The 25,223-nt window shown below is 55.7% G+C and overlaps 1 protein-coding gene across 1 annotated transcript in view; it reads left to right on the forward strand.

The window, feature by feature from the left end:
* Positions 1-24,525, forward strand: part of LOC144945264 (sarcoplasmic/endoplasmic reticulum calcium ATPase 1-like) — a 43,334-nt gene extending 18,809 nt beyond the window's left edge. The window contains exons 6-22 of the mRNA XM_078873646.1: positions 4,220-4,300; positions 6,820-6,905; positions 7,266-7,421; positions 7,790-8,098; positions 8,268-8,356; positions 8,818-8,920; positions 10,067-10,198; positions 10,928-11,053; positions 12,262-12,480; positions 13,469-13,804; positions 14,722-14,942; positions 15,555-15,757; positions 18,087-18,172; positions 18,839-18,975; positions 19,602-19,719; positions 21,052-21,169; positions 22,077-24,525. Coding sequence (XP_078729772.1) covers positions 4,220-4,300; positions 6,820-6,905; positions 7,266-7,421; positions 7,790-8,098; positions 8,268-8,356; positions 8,818-8,920; positions 10,067-10,198; positions 10,928-11,053; positions 12,262-12,480; positions 13,469-13,804; positions 14,722-14,942; positions 15,555-15,757; positions 18,087-18,172; positions 18,839-18,975; positions 19,602-19,719; positions 21,052-21,169; positions 22,077-22,108 — 2,552 coding nt within the window. The 3' untranslated portion in view covers positions 22,109-24,525. The remainder of the gene's footprint in view (positions 1-4,219; positions 4,301-6,819; positions 6,906-7,265; positions 7,422-7,789; positions 8,099-8,267; positions 8,357-8,817; positions 8,921-10,066; positions 10,199-10,927; positions 11,054-12,261; positions 12,481-13,468; positions 13,805-14,721; positions 14,943-15,554; positions 15,758-18,086; positions 18,173-18,838; positions 18,976-19,601; positions 19,720-21,051; positions 21,170-22,076) is intronic.
* The last annotated feature ends 698 nt before the right edge of the window (positions 24,526-25,223 follow it).

Genomic DNA, 25,223 nt, shown 5'->3' on the forward strand with positions numbered 1-25,223 from the left:
TCGCCAGCGCCTGGCTTGTACCACCAGAACCTTGCGAACGTGGCACCGAGCCGCTCGCTTCCCTGCCAGAACGTCTGCTTTGAATTTTGGGTATCTCGTGTCTGTGCAGGCGAGGATTTTAAAGGAGGGAGGGAGGGAGGAAGGGAGGGTGGGCAGGAGAAGAGGAGAGTGGGGGAAGAGGGGAGGGGGGGTGGGAGTTGAGTGCCTGCAGCATCGCACGCCCCACGGTGTCCGTGGGCCGGGGGCGCAGACCTCCTTGTCGCTGCGTCGCGGCTTCCCGCTGGGGGTCGTGACCCCGCAGTTCCCGCCAGTGAATCCCGGAGGTCGTGCCGGTGCAGGAAACTTGGGGCGCACCCTGAGGTCTCCCCCTTCCCAGCGCGGTGTGGAAACGCTCCATTCTGCACCGGGGGCTTTCCCGACGCCGCCGGAAACTGCCGGGTTCCGGCGGCCGCCCCGCGTCGCCGTTGCTAATCGCCGGCTCGGCTGCCCGAGCCGGGCGGTTCCATCTCCTCCGAGGGACGTCGCTTAGACCTGGAGTGGGATATGGCCAAGGCGGGCGGTGCGTGTAGTCGGGAAGGGGCTGCGGGGGAGGGGGGAAGGGGGTGGAGGAGGGCGAGCGATGGTGAGATCCTATTGCGGCAGCTGCTGCGATGCCCAACCACTGTGCACGCGGAGCGTCCTGCTGCTGCTGATCCTGTTGCTGATGCTGCTGCTGCTGATGCTGCTGATGCTGATGCTGCTGCTGCTGATGCTGCTGCTGCTGATGCTGCTGCTGCTGATCCTGTTGCTGCTGCTGCTGCTGCTGATGCTGCTGCTGATGCTGCTGTTGCTGATCCTGTTGCTGCTGCTGCTGCTGCTGCTGATGCTGCTGATGCTGCTGCTGCTGCTGATGCTGCACATTGGTGCTGCTCATCCGGGACGTGAGCTTCAATAACAGCAGTGGGAGACCCAAACCAACATCCTGGCAGGGAACGGACGATTGCGAGGCCGGGCATGGGAGAGTCACCAAAGTTGGTGGTTGTGATGGTCACAGCCATCAGGAGAACTCTGGGAAAGGAAGAAGGGAGCTGGAGGAGGAAAATGTGGGGAAGATGAGCAATGGAGGGTGAGGGCGAGGAGACGGGTAGGATGATGAGGAAGAGAGAGTAATGAGGAGGAGATGGGAAAGGGGAGAAGTGGGGAGGGGGGAGGATTGGGTGAGGAGGAGGAGATAAGGGGAGGGCAAGCAGAGGCGATGAAAAGGAATGGAAGGTGAGGAGGCGGGGGGGCTGAGATGGTGGTGAGGGATCAGTGAGGGTGCCCGGCTCACGTTCTGTGTGGGCTGGCGCCCTCTGTGCCACCCTCTGTGTCACCCTCTACCTTCACCACCGCTGCTGTTGGCTGCCACTGCTCATCGCTTGGCGATCCGACAGGGCTGGTGAGGGTGGGAGGGCTGGGGAGGGTGGGAGGGAGGGGGAGGGGAGGGGGGAGGGGAGGGGGGAACCAGGGCAACCCGGCCACGTGTTGCTCAACCGCATTCTGCCAAAACCACCGGGTGTTAGCGCTGGTTATATAAATATTACACTGGGGGGAAATGGAGGGACTCGAATGCGCATGAATTCTATATTTATCGCGCATTTCGCGATGTGGGAGTTGGCGTATATTTTCGACTTATTTATCAGATGGCCGAAGGGACGGCGGAGCGTAAACTGAAGAATTATTTTGTCGAAAAGGACGCGACGGCTGCGGGTGGATACGACTGAGTTTCTGCTGCTTCTGCTGCCATCATTGTTTGCTGTCGGATGTTGCTGCTCAAGTTGCCACCCCTGAGCTACGAAAAACCCATGACCCATCATGGGATTGAAGACGAAAATCTCACAAGACCGGAAGAGGGGAGAGCCGCAAGTGATGGCATCGTCTTGAGTGGTGCATTTACCGGGACTTTCAACGTCCCTGGGGAGATTTTCCCTGTGCAGCAGCAGCAGCAGCAGCTCCTTCCCGAACAGAAAGAGAATCCCGGGAAAACCATGACAGGTGTTCGCCCCACCTGCTGTTCCCGTTGTTGTCTCTCGATGCCGGGGGAGGAGAGAGCAGCAACAGTGCTATTATCAATAATTATAATAATTACAATAACAGCAACTATCGGGTGTTAAGTTTCACAGAAAGCCCACGGGGGCTTCGCACCTCCGATTAGCACGGTTGGCTACGTACGGTGCGAAAGAAGTCGCACGTACGCGCGTGGCGCTGAACCACACGGCAGCCGACCGTGCAGCACAACCGCGAAAACCAACGCGGCGACGAGAAGTCAGCTCGTGGCACGGGGATATCACAAGCTCCGCGCCGCATTTTCGACGTCAACGGGCAGAGAGAGGTGCCGCCACGGAAGTCGCCTGGAGCTGAGCCACGGAGATAACGGACCCTCGCGCCGCCGCCGCCACCACCGTCGGCGGTTCGTGGAAACCGGCTCAACCGCCCTCATTCCCCCGGCCGGCCCCGAACCCGGAGGGCCAGACGCGAATTTCGAACGAACGGATAAACAAACAAGAACCCGCGGCTCGCACGCCCGTCGGCGTATCACCCGATTGGTCAAATAACATTTTGGGCAGAACACCTCGACTCCGTAGGGGTCAGAGGTCAGAGGGCTGCGATCGTGAGGTCGACCTGTGATTAAACTGGGTCCTTAAGTGTAGCAGGTCGGTGGTTCCAGGTCAGTCGCCAACGACTGCGCAACAGCACACGTAGCATTTCATTGGGTTTTTGCGACAAATTTTTGGGAAATTTCATTTCTGAGAGTACAACAACGTCAGTTTGACTTTCTTGCAACCAACGTTGCTCTTGGCGGCAGAGCGGGTGGTAAAATTCTGCCCCTTACCATGTGGGGGCCACATGTCGCTTTAAGAGACCTCAGAGGTAGCTCTGTGATATAAATTTCCGTGGGCAGGTTGCGAGCATGAAGAAGGCTCATACTGCTCTGAAAAGAAAGACTTAATATATACTGTATGTATTAAAAAAAAAATCATGAAGAAGTTTTACCACAGTGTCTGATGATTTGAACAAAGTCCTTTGCTAGTTTACCCAGGAGTCTCAAGACTCGTTCTCACGAGGATCCTGCTACTACTTTGGAGTGTTTGGTTAATTTCTTTAGTGAGAGTTTTTGTTTAGATTGTGAGGGGGAAACTAGCGTGGGCCAGAGAAACCCCGCAGCTCATCCAAGGGCAGAACACTCGACCTCAGCTACTTGTTGTCAGCCACCTACTTTCTGTACTGCTCGAAGCAAGTGCCTGTTCACCACGCTGCCATGGCTGAGATCCTCACAGCTCCACGGTTATCTCGGTGCGGTTCGCAAGCCTGACCGCCTCCTGATTGCTGGATTACCAGGCGAGGGTTTAATTCCTGAAAAAAAAAAATGCCTTAAAAGACAACAAAGTGACACGAAACCGAAGCCTGTCCGCGTCTCACGTCGTCCGCACCCGCTGGGAGTTGTGGCTCGTGAAGATTTGGAGAGATAAGCTGGCGTTGTTGTGATGCTGCTGCTGCTGTTGTGTTAGCAGCAGTGCACAAGCACAAGCAACTAAAAACTTGAAACATTCATTAATGACAACACCGCGGTCCTCTGGCTGTCGTCTGATGATGCTCGTTGTAATTACCAGCGAAACGTCGTCGTACTCGGACTGTAAATGTTGTGGGTTTACTCTCCAACACACCGGTGTGCTTAACTAGTAACGAATTGGCATGTTTAGTTTACGTGACAAACACTTACTGATTGGCTGTGTCGGGCGGTGGTGGGTTAACGACACAATTAATATTTACGCGATCTAACCCAAAAAAAAAACATCGTGGTGGACAATCTAAAATATAGAAAATATATATGGTGACGTTTCGGCCTCAGCACATTGTTTGCATAATCTGCTACGAATAAGTGTTAAGAATTGTTATTTGACCAACATGCAAAGTTTTTTCATGAAGCGATGAAGACGAGTGATTAGAATGAAAGATAAGCGAGAGACGGGCGAGGGAGCTGTAGACACGAGGAAGCTGCAGACGAGAGATGAGTGAGATAAACGAGAGAGAGCTGTGAGAACTTGAGAGGCAATAGATACAGATTCTTGGCCACATGCACGGGCATTATGCACTCGCCAATTTTATTGTGGTCAACTAGAAATGATAGTTGAAGACCACTGCCCTTCATTATGCTGCCTGTCCTCACTTGCTCTGCCACCCCCCCCCGCTCCCCTCCCAGTGGGTGACAAGGTTCCGGCCGACGTGAGGCTCACCTCCATCAAGTCAACCACGCTCAGGGTGGACCAGTCCATTCTGACAGGTATGGCGGCGGCGGGGGGGGCACAGCTATGCTGACCGTCACAGTGACTCACAGCAACGTGTGGCCTTTGCTTTACCGCTTATTCTGGGTCACGGGTCGAGTCACGTTCACGATGACAATTATGGGCATCGTCGTCGTCGTCAGTCATGTTTTATCCACTGCTGGACGAATCCCTCTCCTCATTGTCGTCACTCCCCATGCGGGGTGCCGTGATCCCACAATAAACGTGGCTGCAGCACGCGATCCGCTTTCGTCGCTCCGTCTCCGTTGTGGATGTTCTCCCTGGGCGTGTTCTCTCCTTTGCCTGTCAATGGATCACCATTCTCATAAAACGTATGCAAATCCAGAGGCGTCGTGCCGACTGATGAGGAAAGCAAGTGGGCTCGTGCCGGACACGTCGCGGTTTGAGGGGACGGCGGTCAGTGGTCGAGACTAACAAAGGAGTGGCAGGACCAGGAGGGAGCGCGCCCAAAGGCGGGCACGTCCCCCGCAGAGATGGAAGTGATAAAATGAGCTCGCGTGCAGGAGCCCGACGGATCGTTGCACCGCAGAACAGTGAGGGATGGCGACGACTCGGGGAGGGCTTCATCCAGCAGTAGATAGAGCACGGGGGGGGGGGGGGATGATGACGATGAGGCGGGAGGAGGGAGGGTGATATTGGGATATGGAACGATCCAATGTGCGTCAGCTGATTGAATAACTTTATTTTTTTTAAAGAATTGATTCATTAAGAGCAGAGGTAATCGAGTGCACATTAATTGGGAGTCGCGTGACAGCCGAGGGGCGATGCAGGCGACTGTCGGGGTCTCTTTCCCTGCCCCAGCGCCGCGTGCGTGTCTGCATGTGCGTGCGCGTGCTACGCGGCCGCTTGTTTGTTTGATTCCCTATCAGACCCCGGGGTTTCTGTTTCACGGTCGCCACCACAAGTATTCCCGCGCGGTTGCCCGCCGCCAACGTCCAATATTTTGAATCGTCCAATGGGGAGCGCTCGTGGCTGCCGGGTCGGCGGGGGCGGCAGACTCCACCCCGGGTTTTCCAGCCTCCTGCGATGCGCACACACACACACACGTGCACACACGCGCACACGTGCACACACACGCATGCGCACACATGCACACACACACGCACGCGCGCGCACACACGCACGCGCACGCACGCACGCACGGGGGTGGGTGGAGACGTTATTTGAGTTATTAGAACGTGCAGCATCAGTGACTTAATCTGATATTTGCTGCAACGGAGAGAAGCGTGAAATCCACGCACCTTTCAGGGAGAACCGGTCTTGCGAGGGCATTTCGGCAAACGGGTGATGGAACTTGGACGTATCGCCATCTAGATCGCGGTATTTGACTATTCCGCTAGCGTTAGACGTGTCACCTGCTATCGGGTCACCCCTGCCCCTGGCTCCATGTGTGATTCTGAGCTCCTCAGCGCGGAGTACAAGGGAGCTCCAGCGCGGGGCTCTCGAGTTCCAGCGATCAATGTTTTACTTTTTGCCGGTGCCAAAGTACAAAAGAACAAATCTCCTGGTCCTTATCTCCTTCCCGGCCCGACGTGTCGTGAACCCGGGAGGACCCAAGTTGGTCACGTGCGCCGCCCGGGTCGCGCGCACCAACGCGGCTCGCTGCCTTCCGCAAAGCCAAAAAGTCAACGCTGGAAGAGGAGACAAACTCGAACTAAACAAACACTGAAGTTCCGTACAACCGCGCGTGGGTGTCCGGCGTTGGGGCTGCGCATCTCCCCCGCTTCGCTGTTCCGGTTGCACGGCGCGTCGCTCGGCACCGTGTCCGAACCTTTCACTCCCGATCCCGTTCCTGAGGAAGCTCCCTGGCACGCGGAGCGAAACGTCGGACGCGGTGCCCCGTACGATGCGCGGCACAACCCCTAAAGCACGGAGCTACGAGGTTCAGCCCTGGGGATGTGGCCATTGGCCAGATCGATGAGGTTACCGCCACGAAATCGACGCAAGCTCCGTCCCATTGTCTGTGCGTTCCTGCATGCAAAGCGACTGGCAGTGCGACGCTAACAATTGGCATGAGCACACAGGCAAAGTGGTCAAGGGGCAGATCTGGAATTACTCGCTCGCGCCTCTGTTGGCGGAAGGTTTCCTGCGCTCGTCGGCCCTCTCGCGAGCCTCTCCAGGGGGTATTTGACCTCCGATCCCACGCTGCCCTGAAGTCTCGTAAGAGGTTGGAATGCCCACATTCTACCCCACCACACGCGATTTGCCGGTCAGATTACGGTCGATAGTTACGATTGTAATTACATGAAGTCCCATGTGTAAGGCCAGTGCCCATGTGTGGACTGTACGTGGCCCACACGTGTTGCCAATGTCTCATGATTGTCCTGTGTGTGCTCTGCTTGGTGTTACTGTGTCCTGTGTGTGTGTCTCTCTCTTTTATCCCGTACGTGTCTCACGCATGATGCCTGTGTCCCGCGCGTGCCCCACGCGTGTCCCGCACGCATGTCGCGCACGCATGTCCCATCGTACTCTGTCCGTCTCCGTGTCCCGTGTGCAGGAGAGTCCATATCCGTGATCAAGCACACGGACGCGATCCCTGACCCCCGTGCCGTCAACCAGGACAAGAAGAACATGCTGTTCTCCGTGCGTCTCGCTCCTCCCATCGCTCACGCACCACACAGCCCTCCTGCTGCCCTTTGGGGCAGCACGTGCTGCCCTCTATTTTCACTGCTGAGCTGCCTGATACGAGTCTGACACTTTGTTTATGATACAAAAAAAAGACTTCACAATTAATCAGGAGCACGAAAGTGACAAACACCCATTCTCACCCGAACCACCGAGAAATCTCTCTCTTCCCATAACCATGCCAACCACAAATAAACTCCCGTTCCAAGCAACAGCAGGAGAAATATATTTTTTCTGGAGACCAGCCCTGTATGGTTCCTGCTGAAATCAAACCCGATGCTGCTGCTGCTGATGATGATGATACCCGTGCCATCCCAGGGCACTAACATCGCGGCGGGACGTGCGGTGGGCGTGGTGGTGGCCACGGGCGTCCACACGGAGATCGGCAAGATCCGCGACGCCATGGTCTCCACGCATCAGGACAAGACGCCGCTGCAGCAGAAGCTGGACGAGTTCGGCAAGCAGCTGTCCAAGGTGCTGACCGGCACGCGGCACAACCGCCACCAGCACCACCACGGCACAACCACCACGTGACACAACTGCCACCAGTCCCACCTTCATGACACGACCGCTACCACCACCACAGCACAACCGCCACGTGGCACAACGGCAACCACAGCACAACCGCCACCACCACCACCACCATGGCACAACCACGCTCATGGGCCAAATTAATCCGCAGCACGGCAGGGGATGCGAGGAGCGGTGATGCGGTAAGATGGTAGCGACGGCGTAAGCCTATGTTGGTCGCCGCCAAACATCCATTCCCGCGACTTTCGGTTCCCCGGCTCGGGGGAGAGGTTTTTTGTCACCGCGGTAACCGCGTCCCCCTCTCCCCGCAGGTCATCTCGTTCGTGTGCGTTGCCGTGTGGCTCATCAACATCGGCCACTTCAGCGACCCTGTGCACGGCGGCTCGTGGCTGCGCGGCGCCGTCTACTACTTCAAGATCGCCGTGGCGCTGGCCGTGGCCGCCATCCCCGAGGGCCTCCCCGCCGTGATCACCACGTGCCTGGCGCTGGGCACGATGCGCATGGCCAAGAAGAACGCCATCGTGCGCAGCCTGCCCTCCGTCGAGACGCTCGGATGCACCTCGGTCATCTGCTCCGACAAGACGGGCACGCTCACCACCAACCAGATGAGCGTGTGCCGGGTGAGTGTGGGGGGGGGGGGGCGGAGCTGGGGGGGGGGCTGGCATTAGTTTGTAAATTAAAAAAAAATAACAATAAGCTCAGATGGGTGGGGTAGTACTAGAGTAATAAATGCCTGCATCTATAGCTACTGAATAAGCAGACTCGGTGAGCGTTGCGCGTCTCTTGCAGATGTTCATCCTCGACAGCGTGGAGGGGGAGTCGTGCTCACTGCACGAGTTCAGCATCAGCGGCTGCACCTACACGCCCGAGGGAGAAGTGTGAGTGCCGACCCGCCCGCTCGCTCGCTCGCCCACCCGCTCTCCCTCACCCACCGCCTCTTTCTCACTCGCCCGTCCACTCATCCACTGTTTTTATTGCTTACAAACTCAAGCACTAACTTGCTCACTCAAAGGTTGTCTCATTCACCCGCTCGCTCACTAACTCACTCACTTGCTCAACCATTTACATACCCGACCACTCGCTTAACCCACACACTCTCACGCTCACCCAAGTCACCCATCTACTTGCAGACGCTCTCTCACTTGCTCACTCATTCATCCACACACTCTCTCACTTGCTCATTCATTCATCCACACACTCGCTCACTTGCTCACTCATTCATCCACACACTCGCTCACTTGCTCACTCATTCATCCACACACTCGCTCACTCATTCATCCACACACTCGCTCGCTTGCTCGCCGATTCAGCGGCCTGTTGTTCCCGTGCTCGCGCGCAGATCGAAGGAGAAAATTGTTGTGCAGACGGGGAAGTACGATGGCCTTGTGGAGCTCGCCACCATCTGCACGCTCTGCAACGACTCTTCGCTCGACTATAACGAGGTGCCCCATCCCTCGTCGTTAACGAGGTGTACCGTCTGCCCCGACGGTAACACGGTCCCCCCCCCCGCGCCCGCCCCCCATCTCACATTGCAACGTCCGTTGACCCCGCGCGTTTCATTGTCTCTGTCCGTCGTGCGTGCCCCGGCTCGGACGGCGTTTGCCAATTTTGGCGTTGAACGGCCGCTCTAATTTCCGTTGGCAAACAAACAACAAACAGAGAAGCCGGCGCGGCGTCGTCGCCCCGATCCGCTCGCGGGTTCCCGGTGGCCGTGAACGCGGGCTGAGCCGTGGCGCCGTGGCGACGAGCGAGAGCGATCGGCATCGCGGCGACGATCGCGGCGACGATCGCGATGCCGCTCCGTGTGGTCGCCCGCTGCCTCCCACTCCCTCCTCCGCGCTTGTCCCCCAGCGGCGGATGGGAGCAATCATAAAATTTGTTTAATTTTTTTACGAGATGGTTTACTTTCGGTTGGATTATCTCGAGATTAAATCTGTTATTTTTGTAACTTTCCGTCCGAGTTTTTATTTTTGTAACAAGAACACGACGGGCCCTGAAGTTGAGCCGAGCGACGCTATTGAGGGCACGTCTCTCATACCCGGTGACCTCGTGACCTCTCACGATGGTCCGTGCAGCTACCTGATGAACCCGGACCACGTGGTGCACTCCCTGTTTCCCTCTGTCCACCCAGCAGTATAAGTGCATGTGCGCCACAGTTAGTCTCATTTTAACTCGCTTGTGGTGGGGTAAAGTGTGGGTTGCTCCCACCTCTTTCGAGACTCGTTGGCCAGCGTGGCAGACCAGTGACTCTCCAGAGCTCCCTTTAGTAGAGGCCCTTCCGCCAGCAGTAGCGTGAGCGAGAGATTGCAGGGCCGCGGCTTTATGTTATTTAGTTTCACCAGGTGAGAATTCACGAGACCACGAGTAGCCTCCTTTGTGTGAGCGACCCGGGTCGCAAGAGCGACCAAAAGGAATCAAACTAAATGTCCAAAAGACCTTGCCGAGGCCCGGTTTCGTCCTAGCTTGGTTCTGCCGTGGGAATCTGGGCCCGAGCTCACTGGCTCGGTTTCATGAATCGGGCCGGCGCCACCTGTTGACCCGGTGGTTGTGGGAACGCGTTGCGTGCGTGCGTGCGTGTGACGCTCCAGGCTAAGAGCATCTACGAGAAGGTGGGCGAGGCGACGGAGACGGCGCTCGTTTGCCTCGTGGAGAAGATGAACGTGTTCGGCACCGAGCTGAAGGGGCTGAACAAGGTGGAGCGAGCGAACACGTGCAACAATGTGAGGGCTCGCTCGCGCCACCGCCAGCGCACACGGCACCACCACTGCGCACATCGCAACCACCATCGCACACGGCACCACCGCCACCGCCAGCGCACATGCATCACCACCACTGCGCACATCGCAACCACCATCGCACACGGCACCACCGCACACACGCCATTACCACCACCATCATGCATGTCACACACATCACCACTGCACATGGCACCACCGCCACCACCAGCGCACATGCATCACCACCACTGCGCACATCGCAACCACCATCGCACACGGCATCACCACCACCACCGCACACGGCACCACCGCACACACGTCATTACCACCACCATCATGCATGTCACACACATCACCACTGCACACGGGAGCACTGCCATCACACACATCACTACCGCACACATCACCACACCCATCGCACACATCACCACTCTGCCATCATCACTGCGACCGCTATCACCGCCACCATCACTGCCACCATCACAACCACCACCAATATCACAATGCCAACCCACATTATCGCAGTCATCGCCATCATCATAACCATTGTTACTCCCAACGCCACCATTTCCGCCATCACCACTGTGGATTAAGGCCTTGCCACGCCGTGTCGGTCATGCGTGTTGCCTGACCATACTTCACCACGCTGGTCTGTGCGGGTTGGTGGTTTCCTGCTGTCGTCGGTTCTGAACCTCGTTACGTGTGTGCGTGTGTGTGCGGCGACGCCTCCAGGTCATCAAGCAGCTCATGAAGAAGGAGTTCACGCTTGAGTTTTCCCGCGACCGCAAGTCCATGTCGGTTTACTGCGTGCCGAGCGGCAGCAGCGGCAAGTTTCAGGGCCCCCGCATGTTCGTCAAGGTGAGAGCCGTTGCCCCGCGGCGACGACACAAAGGAGACACGGGATGACAAGACAACGCTTTCAATCAAATCTCATTTTGAGCCAATTAATGTATCGATTCAGCTCCCTTTAACCCCACGTGCGATGCTGGGCTTGCCTGTCCCTGTCTCTCACTTACAATCTCTGCGATGGCTCCCGCTGTCTCGTTCTGTCTATTTCGCTCGGAGGTGTCCGATATTCGAACAGCCGCGGCACGTGCACGCGGCACGTGCCACGTTGCCTTCGTTGGCGCGCCCCGCCGCCCACTCCTGACGGCGTTCCCGGCACCGTCTCCCCGCAGGCGGCCACCGAGAGCTGTGCCACCGACCGAATTCGTGTCAGATCGTTCGCGCTTGGCTGACGCCACGACACTCGCCCCGACCGGTCGAGCGACACTCGGCTCATTCCTCCTGCAGGAAATCAATTAAATAAACACCCTCGGCTCCTCGAGGGGGATTAGCTTTCCGTCAACGTCTCAGGAGGCGGATCCTATTATTTAAAAACATTTTTATATCGCGCCCGGCGAGGTGAACCGGTTAGACGATGCCCGTTCCGGGAGCAACGCCGTGTGGCTTCGTCGCCACCCACCTGCGCTCGAGCGCGCACGTTGAGCCGCGCGCCGATGCGTCGACCTCTCCCGGGTGAAATCGATCGCCGCGGTTACGTGCGTGGGATCGCGCGTGTAGGAATCGATGACTTGGGATTTACGCAGCTACGCGTGGCAATATTTGACGTTGAGGCCGATGGAGCGCGAGAGACGGACGCTGCGGAGGAGAGGAAATGCGCGAACACGAGACGCGGAGCGGGTGAATGAGACAGAGCGAAGGAGACGGTGCCATCGAGGCAAACAATACCAACAAGGAGTTAAAAAGTAAAAATGAGGCACACAGTAAATATGAGACTGTAAACGATACGAACAATAATTGATTCCTGGTTTGCATCAGGGCCTTCAATCTTGTACATTGATCGGATCACTGGGGTTGAATCGTGATTCCGCTGTCAGCCCAGCCCACGTGACTCCACTCCACGATCATGTGACTCAACTCTGATCCCCGCGCGACTCCACTTGTAGTCGCGCGATTCCACTCTTGTTCCGCGTGACACCCCCCCCCCCCCGCGATCGCGCCACTCCGCTCCATGCCCACGTGACCCCTTGCCACCCCCCCTCCGGTCGTGCGTGCGTGAGCAGGGTGCCCCCGAGGGCGTGGTGGAGCGCTGCACCCACGTGCGCGTCGGCTCCACCAAGGTGCCGCTCACACCGGGTGTGCGGAGCAAGATCCTGGCGACGATCCGCGAGTACGGCACGGGGCGCGACACGCTGCGCTGCCTGGCGCTCGCTACGCGCGACTCCCCCCCCAGACCCGAGGACATGAAGCTGGAGGACTCAACGTATTTCGCCAAGTATGAGGCAGGTGGCACACGGGGGGGGGGGGGGGGGGACATGACACTATTTTGTTTTATTTTTACCAGGTAAGTTCCCGCTGAGCTATAGAGCTCTTCTTTTCAGAAGCGACCTGGCCACCAAATGATAACTCGACTAAGTGGTTTATCATCGTGTGGAAATTCATCGCAGCCAAACACTCTGAACACATGATTCTAAATTTGGAGGGAAAAATCGGAGGACCCGGAGAAAAATCCACGTGACCACGGGGAGAAAATGCAAACTCCAAATATACAGTCAGGGTTAACTACCTCGCCTGGTATACGACCTCCTGTATACCAGGCGAGGAAGTTAACATCTCACCACCACTGCGCTCCAACACAAGGACACCTGCACCTGGGCATCTCAACACAGACAGACCTGGCCATTTAAAGCTTTCGTGACTGCAGGTATTCATATTCTTGGTTCTTTCGGTAAAGTCACGTAGAAGGGAAATAATATAATAATAATAATAAACTCTACTCATCTTGGTATCTAAAAACACATCACATTTTTGTACCCAGTCACTTCGTCAGCTGTGCAAACATCCCTCTTTGGATCTGGGAATCCAGCCACATTTGCTTGCAGTGATCTAGGCCCAGATCCAATGCACCACCCTGATACCCCACCATGTAAAGCATTGACAAATGTCTTGCCATCCCACTATGTAAAACATTCACAACCAGCACCCCTGCCAATCAGTCTCCCAGCCACCTACCCACCCTGCCACCCCCTGCCTCTTTGCCCACTTACCACTAAGCCAATCTGTCATTCAGACACCCAGCCATCCAGCCACCATACCACCCTGCCTCTTTACCACTCTCCCACCATACCACCCTGCCACCAAGCCTTTCCGCCACTCAAATTTCCACCCTCCTCACTCTCTCTCGCACGTCACGTGAGTGAAAAATCGCGACCGCCGACCCCTAACCCCTGACCCCTGACCCCCCCCCCTGCCGGCCCCACCCTCGGACAGGTGGACCTGACGTTCGTGGGCGTGGTGGCGATGCTGGACCCCCCGCGAAGCGAGGTGTCGCACTCGATCGCGCTGTGCCGCGAGGCGGGCATCCGCGTCATGATGATCACCGGCGACAACAAGGGCACCGCCGTGGCAATCTGCCGCCGCATCGGCATCTTCGGCGAGGACGAGAACGTGGAGGGGCGCGCCTACACGGGCCGCGAGTTCGACGACCTCCCGGTGGAGCAGCAGCGCCAGGCCGTGCAGCGCGCCTGCTGCTTCGCGCGCGTCGAGCCCGCACACAAGTCCAAGATCGTGCAGTACCTGCAGTCCTTCAACGAGATCACAGCCATGGTGCGAGGCGCCCGACGAATGTCGATGCTACCGTTGTCACCGCCGCCGCCACCACCGCCACCACCTACGTCACCACTGCTGTCACCACCATCACCACCGCCATCACCGCCATCACCACCGCCGCCACCACCGCCATCACCACCGCCATCACCACCGCCACCACCACCGTCACCACCACCGCCATCACCACCGCCATCACCACCGCCATCACCATCGCCGCCGCAACCACCACCACTTGAGAAATTCTCGCTGGGGCTGTTAAAAAAAACGAATAGGCTTTACCCCGGTTAAAATATTAAAACACCAAATAGACACCTATTGCAAGTCTGCATTGACCACACATACTTGTGGTAAACAAAGCAAACAAACACGTTTTGGTATTGTATGCATGGTCATTGACAATGATTGGCCAACATCAGTTCGGCCTCCTCTGCGGTGTTTGAACATCTTAACCCCTCCTGTATTCTTGCCGGAAAAGCTAAAGCATATTATTTTTTCATTATCTAGATAGATATAGGGCCGATGTTTTGATTGTTTTTGCTTTACTGTTAACCGCGTGAAATAAATCGGTAAAATAATGGCCACCGCTTTACCGCACGTACAGAAACGTCTCTCGCAACTGACGTGACGCGTCTCGCTGTTAAACCGAGAAATGGAGGCAGCTGCGGGGGTGGCGTGTTGTAATGGTTAGAACGCTAGACTCACCACGTCGGTCGTGGCGGTTGTGTGACCATACTTCACCATGCTGGTCAGTGCGGTTTGGTGCAGGGTGGGAGCATGGGACCGGTTCAGCTATCTATCACCCATGTTGGCCAAAAGGGTGAAAATCAAACTTAGGTCGCCGGCATCATAACGCGGTGCGCTAACCAACTATGTCACCGTTCCCCACTCACCCGCGCGCACGTGCGCACATGCAGACGGGCGACGGCGTGAACGACGCCCCGGCGCTCAAGAAAGCCGAGATTGGCATCGCCATGGGCTCCGGCACGGCCGTGGCCAAGTCGGCGTCCGAGATGGTGCTCGCCGACGACAACTTTGCGTCGATCGTGGCGGCCGTGGAGGAGGGGCGCGCCATCTACAACAACATGAAGCAGTTCATCCGCTACCTCATCTCCTCCAACGTGGGCGAGGTGGTGTGGTGAGCGGCACGCACGCCCACTCGCCCACTCGCCCCACCGGGCACTCGCTCGCTGCACTCGCCTGCCTGCCGCTCGCGCCGACCGGCTGCCGCATGAGCACCGGATACGCGCTCGCACGTACTCGGATACCATAACAGATAGTCGCATACTCGTAATGAATGGACATGAGGCGCGGTGACGATGCGTCGATTCAACAATTGAGAGGGGTTTGTTAGGCTCGCGTCACATGCATCCAATTGCGTGCGTTCGTGTGTGGGAGTAAATTATTCGCGATTCATGCTAAGAAACGACTCCCCGCAAGACAGTGAAAACGGCGACCGTGAATTTTGTTCACTCATGGAGTCGCTGGGGATGCGATTCGTTACTCACCAGATACCACACTCGTAACACACCCGCTCCATCCTCTCTCTGTCCCCACAACCTTTACTCTCCACGACTCTCCAACTTCATGACCTCTTGCTAATGAATTCCAGTTCTTACCCTCTCCCTGGCTGCCTGACACTGTCTCCCCTTCTGACCCTCGACCTCCAGTGCTCGACCGCCCCTGACCACGCTCTCTCCCTCTGTGTTTCTGTGCGTCCCTCTTTGAACCCTTGAACCCCCGACCCCAGCATCTTCCTGACGGCCGCCCTGGGCTTCCCCGAGGCGCTGATCCCCGTGCAGCTGCTGTGGGTGAACCTGGTGACGGACGGCCTCCCGGCCACCGCCCTCGGCTTCAACCCTCCCGACCTGGACATCATGAACAGGCCTCCTCGCAGCCCCAAGGAGGGCCTCATCAGCGGCTGGCTCTTCTTCAGATACATGGCCATCGGAGGTCAGAGGTCGCATGCGCGTGTCACCACTAACCGGCAACTACTGGCACCACCGGCACCACCTGAGACCACCGGAGTCGATAGACAGCATGTTTTTAAATCTTTTATATTAAGTTCGCTTGCTTGCTTACGACCGTGCTAATCTTTCGGTCGTTTTTTAACCCACTTCCCGTGATCCAATCGAGCTGACATTTTCCACACAGACTCGTTGTGCGTGACAATTAATGTTCGTGAAAATTTTTTTCCAAAATTTTACACTTTTTAGGACAAACATATTTTAATTTAATTACCAATTGCTTAATGGTGCAATGCAATCATCTGACCCATAGGTGGCAGCCATCTCAAGCCAGAGGACGAGAGGACTCTAGCCGCCACGCATATAAAGGATTTATAGTGAAAAACTTTGTTTTTACGGGTTATACTTGTTTTATTTATCTACCGTCCTGCCAAGGTGGCCGAGCGTCATGGCTAGCGGCTTGCAATTGTAAGGTTGCGAATTAAAATCCTGATTGGGAGGGTTGACTCGGCTCATCATTCCTCCAGGGTCGATAACAATAGTACCAAGTTTTGGGGAAGTCAACGGCAGTTTTACTCTGAATAGACTGGCCCCTGTCACGCGAATGTGGAATTTTCTATACTCGCTCGGGGCTGTAAATTTGAGCAGGGAATCAACTTTTGACCGTAGGATAACAAAACATGAGCCGACAACAAGCCTCCTTCCCATTTTTGTCCCTCCACATGCAACATGTTATCCACTTAAAACCGGATAAAAGTATCTCGGGGTGATTTCCATAAATTGTGCGTGAATGCCCAATGCTTAGAAATCGATCAAATCCGAGGAACCTCCGGCGCCGCTGGCAAATTTGCTCGCGAGCAAATGTTGTGGCAGAAAACAAAAACGATGCCTCCTCCTTATCCTCTTCCTCCTCGCTTGATTTCTCACTGAATATTGTCTGGGTCCCTGGCAAACCAGTGGGGACCAATGTGCAGGCACAGCGAGAGGCAAACTGGATGTTGTGTGCCGGATAGAAAAATACATCTCTGCTCCTCCTCTCACTCTGGTTGTGTCCCGGTGGCACTTTGGTGAGATCGCCACCACGTCAGGTGCTGAGAGTATTTGACTTGACTAGTCATCAGCATCTTGATCATCATCCCTCTGTGGTTCACAAATTGAGTAGCGCTTTGTGGGAAGACGGTAGTGGGTTTACCACGACGGGACAAACCCTTGCCATGCGAATGTGGAATTACCAGCAACTGCCTTGGAGCTGACGAGTGCCTCCCGCGGCGTGCTGGTCGGGGTGGAGAGCAGAGGTCGCAAACGGGTTTTGATTCCTTACCCGTACCCGTACCCGGCCGCACCAGGGTCGCAAACGGGTACCCGTACCCGGCCGGGTACGGGTACCCGTTCCCTACCCGTACCCTACCCGAAATGAGTGACAAACGGTGACTCACCAGTGACTTACGGCCTACCCGTACCCGGCCGCACCAGGGTCGCAAACGGCTAGCCGTACCCGGCCGGGTACGGCTAGCCGGGTATCGGGTAGGGTACGGGTATCGGGTACCCGGTTGCGACCTCTGGTGGAGAGACGGCCTCGCCCCGGCCTTCCCTGTGCGCTCCGGCTCCGTGCGCAAAACATCCAGCAAGGGGCGTCATTTCCTCAGCGTGGCTTCGCGCGAGGCGGTTGTCCGACACCGTTTGACAATCGGTTCATGTTCTACACTACGTATACGGCCCGCGAAATCATTTGGTGTGGCCCTGCCAAGGCAACCGCAGGCGGGACTCTAAATTCAATCAATCTCGGAGCAAACCTGGAAAAGCAGTTGCGAGTAGCAACATCATCAATACCGGCTAACATCACACGCCTCACAAAAGAGAAGCAGTTCCAGCCATCACATTAGGGGTGTGAGTTAATTAAATGTTTGACCAAATATAACGGGCTAATTTTTAAGTTGATCATTTTGTATGGCCCGCGAATGATGTTCTAAATATCCAAATGGCCCTCGGCAGAAAAAAGGTCCCCGACCCCTGCGCTACAGCGATCTCTCGACTACCGCGGTTGCAGACGCGTTCCTCAAAAGCGCCGCGTCGGCCGAACACCGCGTGAAGCGAGGAATTGCAGATGAGGAATCACGCGTGCACGATGAGGGTACCCCGCCACGTACCGCATCACTGATGACGGTGACTGTGATGGGGTGTAACTGATGATGGTGGTGGTGGTGAGACTGTCCATGACGACGACGACGATGTGACCGGCCACGGTGATGTGATGATGGTAACCGCCGTGGCGATGGTAACCGTGGCGTTGGTAACCGTGGCGATGGTACTTGCAGTGTACGTGGGGTTCGCGACGGTGGGCGCGGCCGCCTGGTGGTTCCTGATTGCCGACGACGGGCCGCACCTCACCTTCTACCAGCTGGCGAGTCCCCGCCCACCAACGCCCCCCCCACCAACCCCCCCCCCACCAATCCACCCCACCAACCCCCTCCCACCAACCCCCCCACCAACGCCCCCCCCCACCAACCCACTCCACCAATCCCCACCAACCTCCCCCTACCAATCTCCCCCCCACCAACCCACCCCACCAATCCCTACCAACCCCCCTCACCAACCCCCCCCCCCTATCAATCTCCCCCCCCCCCCCACCAACCCCCCCACCAACCCCCCCACCAACCCCTAGTGAGTCGTGGCTTTCTAGGTGCTCGCTCACAACACTTGCCCCAACAGCCTGTTAAGGCTATATGGGGGGATCTTTGTTTTTGTGCGTGTGTGCGTGTGTCTGTGTGTGCGTCTGTCTGTGTGTCTGTGTGTGCGTTGTGTGTGTGCGTGTGTGTGTCTGTGTGTGCGTGTGTCTGTGTGTCTGTGTGTGTGCGTGTGTGTGTCTGTGTGTGCGTGTGTGCGTTGTGTGTGTGTGTCTGTGTGTGCGTTGTGTGTGTGTCTGTGTGTGCGTGTGTCTGTGTGTTTGTGTGTGCGTGTGTGTGCGTGTGTGTGTCTGTGTGTCTGTGTGTCTGTGTGTGCGTTGTGTGCGTTGTGTGTGTGTCTGTGTGTGCGTGTGTGCGTACTCGCGTCCGTGCGGCGCGTGCAGAGCCACTTCACCCAGTGCCGCGTGGAGGACCCGCTGTTCGAGAGCGTCGGGAGCTGCGAGATCTTCGACTCTCCCATCCCCATGACGATGGCGCTGTCCGTGCTCGTCACCATCGAGATGTGCAATGCCCTCAACAGGTGCCACGTGCATCCCACTGCCCAGTGAACAAAGATCGCCCCGTGTAGCCTTCACAGACTGTTGGGGCAAGTGCTCTGAGCGAGTAGCAACCTATGAAGGCCGGCACGGCACACGAGGGGGTGGGTGGCCAGCACCACGCCTGGCTGCCTTTGTCTCCCCAGTGACGATGTTTACACACCGCACCAGGTACTCATTTGAGGTTTAGTCGACCTAGGGGAAACCAGGACCGGTTCAGATAATCGTCACCGGTGTTGGCCGTGAACGGGAATCGAACTCGGGTCGCCGGGTTCATTAGCGTCGCGCGCTAACCGCTGCGCCACCGCTCCCCTAAAATGTTGGTGTATACCACATGCGCCACACACACCGCTACTCACTACACACCCCGCTACTCGCTACACACCCCGCTACTCGCTACACACCCCGCTACTCGCTACACACCCCGCTACTCACTACACACACCACTCACCACACCCCGCTACTCGCTACACACACCACTACTCACTACACACACCACTCACCACACACCGCTACTCGCTCCACACACCGCTATTAGCTACATACACCGCTACTCGCTACACACACCACTCACCACTCACTGTCGCCCCCCCCCCCCCACCATGTGCAGCCTGTCCGAGAACCAGTCCCTGCTGCGCATGCCCCCCTGGGTGAACCCGTGGCTGCTGGGGGCCATCTGCCTCTCCATGTCGCTGCATTTCCTCATCATGTATGTGGGGCCGCTGCCGGTACGAGCATGCACACACACACACATACACGTGCACACACACACACACACACGCGCACACACACACACATACACGTGCACACACACGCGCACACACACACGCGCACACACACACACGTGCACACACACACCCACACGCGCACACACACGCGCACACACACACGCGCACACACACACACACACGTGCACACACACACACGCACGCGCACACACACGTGCACGCGCACACACACGTGCACACACACACGCACGTGCACACACACACACACGCGCACACACACACGCACGCACACACACACACGCGCACACACACACGCGCACACACACACACACGCGCACACACACGTGCACACATACGTGCACACACACGTGCACACACACACGCACACACAGCCAGCGACACACATAGCAACACACAGAGTGACACACAGAGCGACACATAACAATCTGCATACAACAACCGCCATTCGCCACTAAGTGGCGGTGATGTCACCACGGCGCTTGTGCCAGGCTATGTGCACGTTAAGGCCTTAACGTGGCTTAATCTACATAGACACAGCGACATACACACGCACACAGCGACTACCTACATAATCTGATGTACACACATGCATGCACACACACGCAGAGATCTACATCCAGCGATACACACACACACACAGAAAACACACAAAACGACATGCACCCCGAGCAACAAGAACTTTGATAAGAATAATCTTAACAGAAGCTATTAGCCACTAAGTGGTCGTGACGTCACCACAGCGCGAGTCCCAGTGTGAGTACACTGTACACACACAGGGGCCCTTCAGCCAGCAGTGGCACGATCAGGAATTCTGCCCATCCCGCCATGCTCTCAACAACAAACATAAAACGCCTCATTCTTTGGTTCTTTCGGTAAAGTCACGTATAAAGATAAAATAATAAATTAAATACTAGCATACGACGTTTCGATTGCAACACAAGCAATCATCATCAGGTATAAATGAAATAGAAACACAAATCTAGTATACAGTACTTAGAAATGTAATGTAATACAACAGAGAGTCGGATAACATAACAGTCAACACCCTACCTGGTTGATTACGTTCTTCCTGAGAATGCTTGTGTTGCAATCGAAACGTCGTATGCTAGTATTGAATTTATTATTTTATCTTTATACGTGACTTTACCGAAAGAACCAAAGAGTAATTCCTGCAGTCACGAAAGCTCCGAATTAAGAAAAAACGCCTCTTCAGCACCACCATCATCATCATCACCATCCATTGTCTATCCACTGCTGGATGAAGCCCTCGTCATGCTCACCGTGGCTGTCCACCCCCCACCGTCTCTGCAGCTGGTGTTCCAGGTGCGACCCCTGACCCTGACCCAGTGGGCCATGGTGCTCAAGATCTCGCTGCCCGTGCTGCTCCTCGACGAATCGATGAAGTTCGTCGCGAGGAACTTCCTGGACCGTGAGTTCGCTCGGCCGCCCCGCGCGCCCCCCTCGCTCTGACCCCCCCTGACCTGTGACGGCACCTGTTTGTTTTTTTTCTTCCGTTTGAAGGTTTCAAACGCAAAAGACAAATAGGTGGGGTGCTTTTCTCGTCGCGCGCCCAGGCCGTGCGCTGCCGCGCCGCCTGGCGCGCATTTGAAGCGCCGTTGATGAGCATTAAAATAACAAGTAAACCCGTAAAAACAAAGTATTTCACTATAAATCCTTTATATGTGTGGCGGCTAGAGTCCTCTCATCCTCTGGCTTGAGATGGCTGCCACCTATGGGTCAGATGATTGTCTGGCAGCATTAAACAATTGGTAATTAAATATTTGAAAAAATTTCCCTAAACAGTGTAAACATTTTTTTTGGCGAAAATGCATTGTCACACACAACGAGTCTGTGTGCAAAATGTCAGCTCGATTGGATCACGGGAAGTGGGTTAAAAAACGACCGAAAGATTTGCACGGTCCTAAGCAAGCAAGCGAACTTAATATAAATGATTTAAAAATGTCAGGTCGCCGACAGCTGTTCAGTCGTAGTGCCAATATGGCAAAGACGTTCTGTTGTTGTACGTGCGGTTGATGGTAGATGATCCGTGGGCAGATTTATCTGGGTCGTTGATGAGACGTTCTTGCGCGCTGGTTTTGTTGTTGGCTGCTCCTCACTCGCCGAGGGTCAGCAACTCGGTAACCCCCGTAATGGAGAACTCGCCGAATAATTAGTGGTGTAACGATGTCGTAACAATGCATCGTTTGATCGATTCGCATCGGATTGTTACGCACCGCATAGAGGCTGCGTGTCCGCGTCTGCGGAGCCATGAAGTGAGCTTTATTTTGTCTTCCTAAAAAAAACCCTGTTTTTTTTTTCCAAAAATCCCGTTTCAGCTCCATCGCCCATGAAAGACGCAAGCAAGTAGACGGAGGAGGAGGAGCGAGGACCGAGGCTGGCGGCGCGGGCGGACGCCGCCCGAGCGAGTGTGGCGTTGCTTTTCGTGTTATTCTTGTTTTTTTGCTCTCGGGTGGAAAATGCTTTCGGTTGGGTTTGGCGACGCCGCGGCAGTGTCGCCGTGCCGCCGCACGGGATTGTGGGCCGACCCCGGGGCGTGGGTCACGTGACAAGGAAACATTCCTCGGGGTTTTTGTGATCTTTGCAAATGTCTCCGGTTAATTTTAGGTTTCAAAGTTTTAAATGGCTCACCTCAAGCTGAGAACAAAATATGTTTTTCTCTAAGTTTGACCACCCTCTCCCCCACCAGCGCCAGCTGCTTGGGTGGATACTCAGCTGTGATTGGAGTTTGCATAAAATTCGTTTCCCAGTCACCACGGAAACTCTTTCTCGCCACCAAAAGAAAATTTGTCCCCAGCGCGAAACCGTGGGCGAGTCGACGTGGTGGTGGCGGAGGAGCCGGGAGTGACACGACGAGATAGGGAGCCGACGATGGCGGAGCAGAGCGAGGTTTAGTTTGGCTACGTACGGTGCAAAAGAAGTTCAACCGCACGTGCGTACGGTTTTGTTTGCGTGGGTCGTGCGAGGAGCAGCGTTGAGACCACCGTGAAAAGGAAAGTGACTCGAGTTGACATGGCTTCGCCACCTCTCACCCAGATCATCGCGCTGCGTCTCGGCAATGCTGAGATTTGTTTGTGCATTCCTCCAGCGAGAACGCGGCTTATAGCGTCGCGCCTCGTCAACTCGCGCGTACCGTTGGTCGCCCGCGTGTACGTTGCGCGTATAAATTGTGTAACGACCACGGCGTTTACGAAACGTCCGCCGGATGTGCCAAAGCAAATGAAGACCGCATTCCCATTTCGCCCTTAACAGTGACGCAAAACGCAGGCCACTCCCCCAGGTTTTGTTTTCTAAATCCATATCGGGCCCAAATTGCATCGGTGCATATTTACATTCACAGGTGTATGCTTGCATGCGATAACAAAATTCCTATTTGGCAGTGCTACTTCGTTACGCGAATGAAGATGCTATCGTTTATTTATTTGAATAAGCGGTGGGGGTTCGCGTCGAGGCCTTTCCAGCAGAGCCGTGGCAGTCGAGGTTCGACTCCCTGTGGCAGGACCTCAGAGCTCACACAGCCAGTGAATGCCCTTGATCATAACCGGGTGAGAGCCCAATTGACGTGCTTGTTTGTGCCTTCAGCAATGGAGAGCTGGGTACAGGCAGCCAGATCCCGAAGGGCCGTGGGTTTTGATTGAAATGGTGGTTGACCTTTGGGGACCCGTGGCTTACAATTGATAAAAAGTGGTTAACCTTGGTGATGATAGTAATTGACCCCTAGGGACCCAGGGGTAATGACTGATAACACTTGTTGACCTTTGCGCATCTGTAGTTGGTGATAATGGTTGTTGACCTTTATGGACCAATGGATGATAGATTACAGTGGTTGACGTCTATTAGCACGGGAGCGTGCGTGCGTGCGTAGCGAGAAAAACACTTAGCAGCGTGAATATTTTGGTTTGTGTTTTTTCGTCATTGGTAAAACGTGTGTGTGTTTTTTTTAAAGAATGGAACTCTTTATACAGCGCTTTATAAACGTGTTTGCGGCGTTGATTCGGTGAAAACAGAAACAGGTGACAGGAGGTGCTCAAGGGACATGGAGATGGCACCACGGGAGTGGCAGCCGGCGGTGTCGCCAGTAGTTTTTACGCAAAGGTCGGGGGGGTGGGGGGGGGGCTGCACCACTACAACAATTGCCAAACGTTGAGGCCCATTTCTACCACGTCGTATCAGGGCAACGGTGGCAGCAGTGGCACCGCTGTACCTGTGCCAATGTCAAGGAGGGGCAAATACACCCCCCCCCCCACACCCCCGCCATGTGGCCCTGTGCCCATGCAGTGATGCTATTTGGGGTACGTTTGGTGGTGTTTACCTGCGATGTTCTTAATGGGATAAAACCAAACACCAACATTGCCCCCACTCGCATGCCGCCCCCACCCCCGGGGCCCCATTGCCCGCAGTGACCAAGACGCCGAGTTACAACGAGGCGGAGAAATTCTACCCGGGGGTGGGTGGGAGAAAGAGGAGCCCCCCCCCCCCCCCCAATTCATCGCTTGCAGCAGGGCCCACGCCACCCACACGCCGTGCCACCGCCTGTGCCACCGCCTGTGCCCCCCGTTCCGCCACGCGTGGTGATGGTTTTGTGCCATTAGTCTGTTCCGCTCGCGCGGGGGGGTGGCGGGGGGGGGGCTCCTCTTGGTGCGAGAAGGGAACCGCGGGCGAGCGGCGCGGTTTTCGTTTTTTTTATGTTTCGTCTTAGACTTTCTTTTGTTCGTTTGTTAATTTAATCCTGGGATAAAAAAAATATAATAAAAAAAAACGTGTCCTACCCGGAGGCTCGCACGCTGCTTGTCTTGGTGTCTTCCCCGCCCCCCCCCCCCTTCGGCACTCCGTGGTCGCCGCGGCGGTGGTGAAAATAGCGTCTCGGGAGAGAACTGCCGCTGTCAATCACAACTGGGTTTCGAGACTCAAGGGGCGCGGTGATGGGTGCGATCGTGGGTGCGACACACAACTATTTAGGGTGGAATGGTGGCAGATCACGCCCCCCCCTCCAGTCCTCTCCCTCCCCTACACGGCGATTGCCAAACCCCGTAAGCAGGGCCGGATTAAGATGTTGTAGGCGCCTGGGCTACAGGGTACTGTGAGGGCCCCCCTGTAATATTTTCAAAAGGAAAAAAAGTTAAAGAAAAATTACAATTATTTTTACGAGGCTAACAAACCAAATTCAGCATTCACAAATGAAGCAACTTTTCACTTAATCTCTGGAGGCCCTCCAGCTGGAGGAGGCCACTGGGCTGTAGCCCCGAAAGCCCCGTGCCTTCATCCGGCCCTGCCCCTAAGCCACGCGGCCACGTCTTGACGCAAACTCTTAGGTTTTTTTAAAATCCTTTATATTAAGTTAACTTGCTTGCTTGCTTGCGCGCTTACGACCGTGCAAATCTTTCGGTCGTTTTTTAACCCACTTCCCGTGATCCAATCGAGCTTGGTATTTTGCACACAGACTCGTTGTGCGTGACAATTTATTT

Source organism: Lampetra fluviatilis, chromosome 37 (assembly GCF_964198595.1).
Source record: "Lampetra fluviatilis chromosome 37, kcLamFluv1.1, whole genome shotgun sequence".
NCBI lineage: Eukaryota > Metazoa > Chordata > Hyperoartia > Petromyzontiformes > Petromyzontidae > Lampetra > Lampetra fluviatilis.